General features: G+C 39.1%; 1 protein-coding gene across 2 annotated transcripts; it reads right to left on the bottom strand.

Annotated features, from left to right (window-relative positions):
- Positions 1-2,839: 2,839 nt before the first annotated feature.
- Epgn (epithelial mitogen) lies at positions 2,840-9,458 on the bottom strand. 2 transcript variants are annotated; one of them, XM_021163895.3, is made up of 5 exons: positions 9,329-9,458; positions 8,685-8,771; positions 6,035-6,155; positions 4,900-5,052; positions 2,840-2,894 (listed from the first exon to the last, which is right to left on the bottom strand). In XM_021163895.3, exons 1-5 carry the CDS (start codon positions 9,456-9,458, stop codon positions 2,840-2,842), a joined length of 546 nt encoding a protein of 181 aa, XP_021019554.3. The 2 variants fall into 2 exon arrangements, with proteins under 2 accessions (XP_021019554.3, XP_021019555.1); XM_021163896.2 differs by lacking the exon at positions 4,900-5,052 and having other exon boundaries at positions 9,329-9,402.
- Positions 9,459-10,803: the final 1,345 nt, after the last annotated feature.

Genomic DNA, 10,803 nt, shown 5'->3' with positions numbered 1-10,803 from the left:
GGTAGAAAGAGTGGTAGTTTGCAATAGCGCTTCTGGTAACCCTTCCCATATGTGTGGGCTGCAAGCTATCAATCTTTATATCACACGCAAGATAGCATGTAACATTTTGTAACGTCGAGAAGTCAGTCGGCTTACTCACAAGACTTCTGCACACAGGCACTGTCCTTGTGTTCAACGTCAACAGTTTCAATTGTTGGTGTTTGTCTTATTTTCATAAGACATGGTTTTTCAATTAAATATAATGAAGGAAAATCTTACTGACGTCACCAAAGTGGATGCGTCAAAACTGAAGGATTAGATCTGTATGGTGGCAGGAAATTCTAAAAGATGGGTCAGTTTATAATTTCATCCTATGAAAACATGATTATAGGAAAAGTTAACTTGGGATACAGTGACAAGCTGTTGTAAATCATTTTTTTTGTAAAGTTAATAGCTTTGTATGGGTACTATTACAGGATTTTCGCCACCCCTACCATAGTCTAAAGAACTACATAATGAAGTACTTATGAATGTGGCTGACCAAAGGATGTACTCTCACAGAACTGAGAGGCAGACATAGCAGGAGGCAAAGGCAGAATGAAGGAAGTTCGATTTCTTGGACTGACTGGTTTTGTCACAAACACCATAAATACATCACTGATGATCCACCTACATAGCTGAAAACATAATTCTGAGGCAAAGGTTTTTATTGAGTTGTTTGTCTCAGAATCTTATTGTATTTATTTCAGCTTTTTGTATGTGCACAGATGTTGCCAGATGTCCCTTCGGCTCCATGGGTATGTCAGAGAATCTTTTCTGAAAAATCAACCCCTACCCCTATTGTTAGATCATAAGAAGCCCATAATCAGATAACTTTCATAAATTCTGGTCTAGGTTTTTGTGTTGTTTAGCTGGGTGTGGTTTATATTGTTAATAAATTGCACTCTGTGAGTGAAGAAGATTGAATGTGTGTGTTACTGGTTTTTGGAGGGAAGGGGTTGTTTTGTTTTGGTTAACATTTTGATTTGACTATCTGGAAGTCAACCTCTGATGTTCTAATTTGGGGTTATTATGTCTGAAACATGTAAGCCCTTATAGACAGTAAATGTGTGTGATCATTTACGGTGCCTCTTGCCTTTCCTCAAGAGGAAGTCCTTGGTCAATTGAAAGTAGGCCTGTAGTGTTTCTTCCTGGACTCTCCTCGACTTTTCTACCTCTTTTGAAATGCTCAGGAAGAGGTAGCTTTCTAGGTGTGGTTACTGGAGTCACTGGGTGGAACCAGCACGCCCCACCCCTTGGCATGATGTAACCTTGCACATGCAGAAAGTGCTGACATGCAAAGCAGCTGCATTCCATTCCTTCTGCAGGAAACACAAAGACAAAGAAATTCCTTCTCTTCAAAGGAAAGCAGAACTCTGTGTTCTTAAAGAGGGGGATGAAAAGCTTATATGCATGGCTCTTGTGGCTGACTATCACTGTAGCCATATTTAAGTCTGGTTTTTCTTTTAATTAATCTCAAGATCAAGCTGTTCTGCTTATGAGAAAAAAGAAATAAGCTCATAGTTCTAGACTGAATCCAAAAAAAGAAAAGACAGTAGCTGTTATTGCTTTGTAATTTCATTTTGTATATCTTTTCAAAATAAATTATTATTTTACAAACTGAACATGACAATATATAGTAAGGATAATATCCATGGGTATTTGGGGGTTAGAAATGGGGCTGAGGATGGAAGCATTGAGGATAATCTTGCCTGCCATGCAGTTATAGGAGGTATTTTTTAGTTCTATTAGAGTTCAATTTTGGAACTGCATGGGTCTTGTAGAGACTGGAACCAAACCACAAAGAATATAAGAGACTTGCCCAAGATTGAATCATGTAACAGAAGCAATTCCAAGGAGGGATACTGACTCCCTAGTAAGTATTTCTACGACTGTTTCTTTTTTTAACCTATGTGCAAATATGCTATCAACACATCAAAAAATGGTTACATTCCACATGCTGTTGTTCCTATATATAGTTTTCAGTTTCCATTTTGGGAACAATTGTAAGCTTTTAGTCATTAGGTGAATTGTCGGACTTCAGTTCAAGCGATGGATACCAAGTGTGAGTCTTCCAATGAAAGGCTGAGATGATAAGCAAAAACATCAGGGGACAGATGAGCCCACACAGGCTTTATGATCTATATAGGAACATCTACTTTGCCTGCTCTGGATCTGCTGTCCAGGTGACTTTCAGTCCTCAGGAATTCATCTGCTTCTTCCAAGCTACATGAATGAAGTTTGCAAACTGTTGTCACCAGCTGGGTAGGATTGATGCTGCCCTTGGATACCCCATTTTCTTTTAGTGGTTTAGGTGTAATGCATCTTTGGTTCACTCAAGGAGCTGAGCCATTCACTGTTTTCATCTGAAAATTGATACCAAATTCCCTGAAATCCCATGAGGACAGATATTTTGCTATTAGGTCCATCGAGACGAGTGGCCCAAAATGTTGAGTACCTGAAGAACCCGGGAGTGGCATTACTTGGACTTGATTGATGTGTGGTGGAAAACAATTAAAATGAAAATTCACATCCAAGATGGTCAGAAGTATAGAACAAATCTTCCTGCAGTGACAACAACCACCCAACAGCAAACCCAAAGAAGGGTAGTGAACTTGGCTTCTTTACTGTAGCTCATTCCCATAGCTTCTGTGGCACCCAACGATAACCAAAGCTAAGAACCAATGGTCAATTACTGCACTGTGACCCAAACCACCATTTTGTTCAAGTTAGCTTATCACATTTTTGTATCATCCAAAGATCTCCATTGGAGTCCCTGTGGCTTTTGACAGACGGCTTGATGACTATGTCTTATAAGGTCTCACAATGGGCTCCCTTCAGAGCAGATGATGTAGGGTGATTTCGGATTTATACACCTAAAACAGAGAGAACATTGGTTTCCATAAGAGTGCTGTGTGTTGATGGTGACAGATTACACATGCAAGTGTGCTGCTGTAGCAGTTGCCTTTGGTACTCTACTTAGATGCCATTTATCTACTGGTGGATGCATTATTCAGTAGTAGGAAGTAACCCATCCACAGAAGCATCCTACTCTAGAGGATTACCCAGGGCCAACAGAGTGCTTTACCAACAAGTTTCTAAGAGATTGTGAGACCCTGATTTCTACCCCACTGTGATCATCAAGACCCATGATTGACTGATATGAAGTATTAAAGCCAAGTATGATGGCATTCACACCCCATCTCTCCCTGTGGAATCAGGCTGAGACAGCACTGGCACTGAAGCCACACCTTTGCTTAGCAGCTTTGGGCTATGTTGTCTTCTTTCATTAGGTCACTACACATTTTGTCTTAGATGTCACACTACCACCACCATCACACACGTGAGCATCTCCATGTCCAGATCTTCTAGAGAGTCTGACTTTCCATGCCCGGCTCATGAATGTATACAGATCTTTCCTCCTCTTCCCCCTTCCTCCTCCTTCCTTCTCCTTGATTTCTTCTTTCTCTTTCTCATTAATATTCTTCATCTAGTTGACCAGCATAAAGCTAATCAAACACATATTTGATTCTTTCTGATAGACATCTATTAAGCAAAACAAACTTTTCTAATTTTGGTCATGGAATTTTAGTTGTTTTTTTTTTTTATTGAGAATAGTGAATGTACCATAATATGAATATTAGTGTAGAAATATATTTGTTCTTAATGTGACTGTCATTAAATTGTGACTTTTTCCTAGTTGTGTGGATTTAATGAGAAATAACCAGTGTGGGGAAACTAGAAATAATATGGGATATACATAACTAATATAAACTTGTTTTGTAGATTAAATTCTTAGTATTGGGTTTTTTTAATTTATTTATTTATTATATGTAAGTACATTGTAGCTGTCCTTAGACACTCCAGAAGAGGGCAGCAGATTTCATCACAGATGGTTGTGAGCCACCATGTGGTTGCTGGGATTTGAACTCGGGACCTTCGGAAGAGCAGTCGGCACTCTTAACCACTAGCCATCTCGCCAGCCCCAGTATTGGGTTTTTAACACTGAACAATATTGCTGAAGATTAACTCACCTTGATGTCTAAAGAGTAAGTGGTCAATGTGTGTCTCGTGTTTTCATTTATTTCTTAATGTTCTGTTTACACAACAATATTTATGCTTTGTGGGACACTAAATGTCTACTCATCAGTAAGATGTATTTAATCTCTGCCTTCTAAAAGCCTGATATCTTTCCCACTTTTAACTTTGACTCAGGCAAACATAAATAAGAGGAAAGAAAATATAAATTTGCATTATTCTAATTGTATTGGAAAGGTTTCTTTCTGTGTGTCTTCCTTCCTTCCTCCCTCCCTCCCTCTTCCTTCCTTCCTTTCCTTTTTCCTTTCCTTTTTCTTTTCCTTTTTCCTTTCCTTTCCTTTTTCCTTTCCTCTTTCCTTTCCTCTTTCCTTTCCTCTTTCTTTTCCTCTTTCCTTTCCTCTTTCCTTTCCTTTCCTTTCCTTTCCTTTCCTTTCCTTTCCTTTCCTTTCCTTTCCTTTCCTTTCCTTTCCTTTCCTGTTCTTTCCTTTCCTTTCCTTTCCTTTCCTTTCCTTTCCTTTCCTTTCCTTTCCTTTCCTTTCCTTTCCTTTCCTTTCCTTTCCTTTCCTTTCCTTTCCTTTCCTTTCCTTTCCTTTCTTTCCTTTCCTTTCCTTTCCTTCTCTCTCTCTCTCTCTCTCTCTCTCTCTCTCTCTCTCTCTCTCTCTCTCTCTCTCTCTCTCTCTCTCCTTCTTTTAAGCACTTGTCTGGGTTCATGAAAAGGCACCAAAAATATCACAGAGGGTCTTTTCAGACACACACATCAACAGTAGGGACTATTGTTGACAAACAATAAATATTTGTCAAGTAAACACACACAACGAACTGAATGATTTGTCTTTTCCATACCTTTTTCTTATGTAGCAATAGAAGACAGCAAGAAAAGCACTAATTAGCAATCCGACGCCAATCCCAATCGCAATGTATTTTTCATAAGAATCCACAGCATACGAAGTTAGGGTCAAATGCTCACATCGTTGTCCCGTATAACCAGTAAAGCATCTTTAAAGAGAGAAAAGAGCATGCAACTGTAAAGCCTACAGAAGTACCAATGAATGACACATTTCAAAGGATGAAAAGGAGACATTTGCTAAGGCACAAGGAAGCCAGTCCATGAGACAGCCTGCACTTTAGCACAGGCTATTCAGTAAGGTTTCATGTGCTCCCTCATTGTGAGGAGGGAAAGGCAGACTGCTTGTCAGGAAACTGAGCCAGTCAGTGTGGGGTGAGAAGGTCATGGTAGCTCCAGGACTTTATCTTCCTGAATGGATTTTCTTCTCATGGGAATTTGTCTCATCCTGGAAACCTGTGTAAGTTCAGAGTTGCCATTGTATGTTGTTAGAAATGCAGATACTGACTTCATAGCTGTAGATCTTAAAGTCAGCATTGCAAACAAGTTTCTGGTCTGTGCATGCCATAGTCTGGGAACTACAGTGTTGAGTAATATAAATAAGTAGTTTATTTAAAAAGATGTCATAATATTCAAATACAATGGCCAGTCACATTCAGATCAAGCAGTGTTCCCCCTTCTGCCATTCCATCATTCTATTGTTTTAAAATTATTTTTAAGATTATAATATAATTACATCATTTTACCCCATTCCTCTTCTCCCTCCAAGAACTCCCATGTACTTAAGATGAACAAGAAATTTTCTGTGAGACTGTGTCTCCTAGAAATGACAGAAGTGACACCCATGAGGTCTCCCCAACATGGCCACTTAAACATGACTTGAACAAGGACAACAGCAAGAGAGAAGCTAATGTGGACCAGGGTTGAGGTAGGTCTCATGATTTCTCAACCCTATATGAAGAACTATGGGTAGCTAAGGAATGCTGAGAGTGGGAGAAATAATCTTTCCCAGGGAATTACAATACCTATTGGAAGTCAAGCACTATTTATAGTGGACAACACAGAACAGTTGCAACTGTGCTGTGTGCATCCCCTTCTCCCATGTCTAAGACTTGCTAAGTTCTTTGCAGTTACCTGCAAATGGCTTGCTTCAGCTCATGGTGAAATGCACATGCTCCATTAATGCAGTAACTATTATGGTCTTCCAGACAAGGATGGGAGAACTTCAGAGCTACAGGTTCTTCTATGTAGTCAGCTAGGAAAAGGAGATACATTAACAGTTAAGTGTGTCCAACTTCATAATACATGTTCAATACATATATAGAGAGATCTTTTATTTTAAGAATTTTTAGACCCTTTGAAATATTGGATGCTTTTTTGTGGGGGAGAGGGAATATATCCAAGAGCTTGGGTTCGTGTCTCTCTACACATTATCGGTTAGTTATAGAGTGGAGGTGGATTAATGATAGTCCTATTCTTTAGAAGCTACACAATAAAGCATAGGAACAAGTTGGTCAAAAGGTGGCAGCATTGGTTCTAGCTTAGGAGGTAATTTTGAACCATGTTTCCCAGCCATGTAACCAATGCTAATTAGAGCAGAAGGCCTCATATCACTTTGCACTTCCCCTGTACATTCCTTGGAATTAATATGTCATCACCTAGGGATGTAACTTTGCCTAATAATAAGAGAAATGTATATTTTCTCTTTAGAGAATAGGATAAGAATCCCCTTTTTCACTCTTCCATGAACTGCCAAGGAGTTCCATCTAGCAAGGGAAATTTTTCATTGATTAACCAGAGAGGGGCTTTTACAACTGATATGAGAAGCCAGAGCCAGAGTGGGCTTAGGTGAACACAGCTAATAGCAACACTACAACATACTAAGTGAAAGTTCTGCTCGGTTAAGAGGTATTGTGGAGATGTTGGAAAGCCATGGGAGTGGGATCTGCAATAGCTTTCTCTTTCTTTCAGCACCGCAAAAATGACTGCAGCAGCGTGTAGTTAGTGATCAGAAACCTCCTCCCGGGACACCTGAGTCAGGGAAGGGTACTCTGGAAAATCAGCTGGGTTTCAGGATGCTACTGGTGCTGGCATGCCAGACGGAACACCTACTTGTACTATCCTTGGTGCTTATGCAATGGGAAAGACTCTTAGGGAAAACCGCATAATTGAATGGTTGCCATCTTTAAACTTTTCTTAAGCACAGTTGGTGGCATCGTAAGGCCTGTTGAGTGCATAAGTCCACCTCCTTACTATTAGTCACTCCTCGCGCTATATTGTATTGGCATTCCTACAGAGGCTAAGACAATCCTACTCAGGTGTCTTTAGGAAAAATAATACAGACCTAAAAACATTCCTTCTCATGTCAAAAACACTAAATCTCTATTTACCAGGGTACCAACAAGACACCGTATCACTTTGCTTTGAGAACACACACCAGAACTTAACACTGACATTCAATTTGCTGACTGTGGTATTGTTAACGCAATTGATCCCTTTAGGAATTTATTTGGAGACATTGAGAATTTCTCATTCAAACCATGCTAAGTTCCTCTTAATTCAAGACGAACCAAGTTCACTTAAGCAAATATAAAAAAGGATTCTCTAGAAAATATGAGAATTTGAAAGAAACCATTTCCAAAGGAAGGGTACCCCAGAGAGACTCGTTTTTCCCTTTGAGGAGAAGTTAGTTATAACTTCATTAAAACATTTATAAAATATAAGATGTAAATTTCTAAGTTAAAAAGCAAAACGAGAGGCTATAGCATGGTGTTAGATGCTTAGCATGTGCAAGATTCTGGGGTCCATCCCAGCATTGTAACAAAGCACGGAGAAATACAAAATTTTTCCACAAAGAAAGCAAAGAAATAGTTCCTTCCTTTCTTTATTGCTGTTGTTATATAAATCAGAGACTTCATTTACAGTTCAGCAATATGAGAGGGTAAAGGGGTAAGGGCGGAGTTGCTAGAAACAAGTGTATGACATCAACCACTAAGATGAAACCACATCCTTAAATGTTTCTATATTTTTGAGTAGACCCTGAAAACAAAATAAAGAGTTCCTGGGTCCTGATCACAAAACATAATCTTTCTATCAGGGGCCATTATGAGTTCTGTGAGAGTCATTAGTCATTCAGACTCAGGTCTTGGCAGGCAAGGAGCTTTCCATATTCATCTCTAGTTCAAATGAGTTTGAAAACTGTGCCACAATGCCATCTTCAGCAGCAGCAAGAAGTCTTTGTAATACACACACTGACATGGAGAGAAAATATATGACCACCACCAATAATAACCAAAGTGGGTGAGAAGTATCAGGAAATATAGCACATGCTAAACGACAGCAAGCCACGAGAAAAGACCTTCCCGAAGGTGAAGAAAAGCACCGCTTCTTGTAAGTTCTCTGGCTACCAAGCTTCCTGTTCCAGATCAAAATACAATGTCTCTCCTCCAGAATGTCAAAGCATATTCAATTATACCCAGTATAAAAGGGTCATTGGAAGTCAAGCAGAATCCCAGCAGAACCCATGGCAGGGCTCACATTTAGAAGAGTAGTGGAAGATAGGCAGCTTTTCTCACCCCCTGCTTCACTTCTTTCTCTTAAAAAAAAAAAAGGCAGTGTTTGGCAGGCACACCTACCTATCACTTTAGTTTAGCATCATCATCTCTCTGAAATAGCAGATTATCTAAAAAATTTTAGTTAAAAATTTTCAAATGTTCTCCACCAAACGCAATGTTCTGTCAAAAGTTTTAAAGAAGTCACTTGAAATAAAGGGGGAAGAAGATACCTTCAGTGTTGTTAAATGTCCAGTTGCTCTGCTGTGCTGTGCTGGGAGGGATCGCCTCTGCTTCTTCGCTCAGTGCTGCCTTCATTGCTGTGGTAGAGGAGGAAGAACATCTATCACACGTGAGCTTCCTTTGTCTATGAACGACAGACCCAAAGTGGCTCTGATCCTGGGGTTCCCATCTTCTGTTCTGGTTCTAACTCATTGTTTTCACTGAGATCCAGAGCCTGACAAGGGCAGTTCCAGAGTACTTCTTAGCTGTCCCCTTGACAGGAGTACAATTATGGAACAAGGAAATACACTCATTCTCGGAGAAAGTTCATGTATTTACATACCTCATTGAATCACCATGCACAGCTTACTGTAGGGCAGTAGCTGTTATCAAGTGTGCTTCAATTATGAAAAGTAAACACTTCAGGCTTCTTTGAGAGAGAGAAAAGAGAGAGGGGGGAGGGATAGAGAGGGAGAGGGAGAGGGAGAGGGAGAGAGAGAGAGAGAGAGAGAGAGAGAGAGAGATGTATTCTCTAAAAACATAATTAATCCACACGTTCCTTGTTTTGATCATTGCCAGGAACAACTTTGAATCCAGAGAACTAAATCTTCCCATTGTAAGGTGGTACAAAGGTAACAAAAATGGAATTACTCACCTTTGAACAAGAGGCAGACTGCTATCAGAACCCCCAGAGCCATATTCTGAAGCTGCTCAAGTTCTTTCTCTGGTCCTCCTAGACGGAAGGGTGGAGGGTTTTTATTGCACTCTCTGAGTCTTTCTTCCATTTATATTTCACGAAGCGTCATCTGGCTGTTCTTACCAATCCAAAAACTATGTGCTCCTGGCAGCAGCGTGAAGCCTGCGGGCACTCGCACACTTGTTTAGGATACCTAGGTTATCTAGAGATGTGATCAAGTTCCCTCTTGAAACACAGGTTTCCTGTCACCTGTGGGCATAATTGTCCATGTCAAAGTTCTTAAAATTCAAAAATGAATGCAAATGTGGAAAATTCCCTGCTGCTGTGAACTGAACCACAGCTTTCCTAGTAGACTATGAAGGATCACAGCCAAGATACCTGCAGAACAGCAGACAAGATAATCTGGTAGGGTTTGTGAAAGTCTCTGATGCTACCCCTCTTACCTTCCATTATGGCCACTGAAAAAGTACTAAGCATATTTTAAAAATACTTTGTTCATATGGTTATAAATAAGAACAGAATTTTGGTTTAAAAAAAAGCATGTTTCTTATTTCATTTTAATTTTTGTTAATTAGTTGGATTTATGATAAAGTTTATTAATTAAATAAAATTACTTCTAATACTACAACATTAACCTGTATGTCATTCTGGCATTTAATGCTTTATAAAGAAATCAGATGAACTGCTAAGCTCCAGGATCAACAGTGCTTAAGTCTGTCCTCATGGTAGGCTGCAGAGAATCAATATATTAATAATATTGAACCTATGTATGGTGGTAATAGCCATTACAAATTTTTCATTGAGGTAGCCTCTAGTTTGGCTAAATCTAATGAGCAGCTCGTCTTAATTGCATACAAACTCAAGGTTTTATTTTTACTGTTGGCCCAGTAATGATTAAAATGAGATTACAAAAGCCCAAATATGTAATTACGCCTATGCCTTTTTGTTTAAACTGTAGGGGTTACTTGTAAATTTTAACTGCCCTAAATAACTTTGAATATGAATATAGTTTGCTGAAGTGGTATGCCTTTCTACCTGAAGTTTTATCTGCTTATATTTTCTGAACCTTGAAAACTTGTTCAAAATTGGTTAGCGTGTGAATCATGTCCACCAAGCAAATTAGATTTATCAGAAAAGATCCCTTTCTGTATTTAAATAAGAATTTGGCTTTAGAAATTACACAAGCATGAGCTTGCTGCACTCATTACAGCTTGGGCAATCACTTACCACAAGAGTCATCACTTCAAAGCTAAAGGAATATATACCACTTGCCTTTCTTGTGTCTGCACACTGTAGCTCTAGTTTTATGATCTTAAAGTACTATTTAGTACATCATTTTCTGGGCATTATTTTTCACAAGAAAATAATAGTTGAATTATAAGTTAAAGAATTGTCTTAGCAACTTGTAGATAACTTCATTTGTAATCAACTAA

The sequence above is a fragment of the Mus caroli genome, unplaced genomic scaffold, assembly GCF_978045245.1.
Source record: "Mus caroli unplaced genomic scaffold, Mus_caroli_1 scaffold_4, whole genome shotgun sequence".
Classification (NCBI taxonomy): Eukaryota; Metazoa; Chordata; class Mammalia; order Rodentia; family Muridae; genus Mus; species Mus caroli.
The sequence above is the reverse complement of the archived record's forward strand: the minus strand, read 5'-3'. Positions and strand labels throughout refer to the sequence as shown.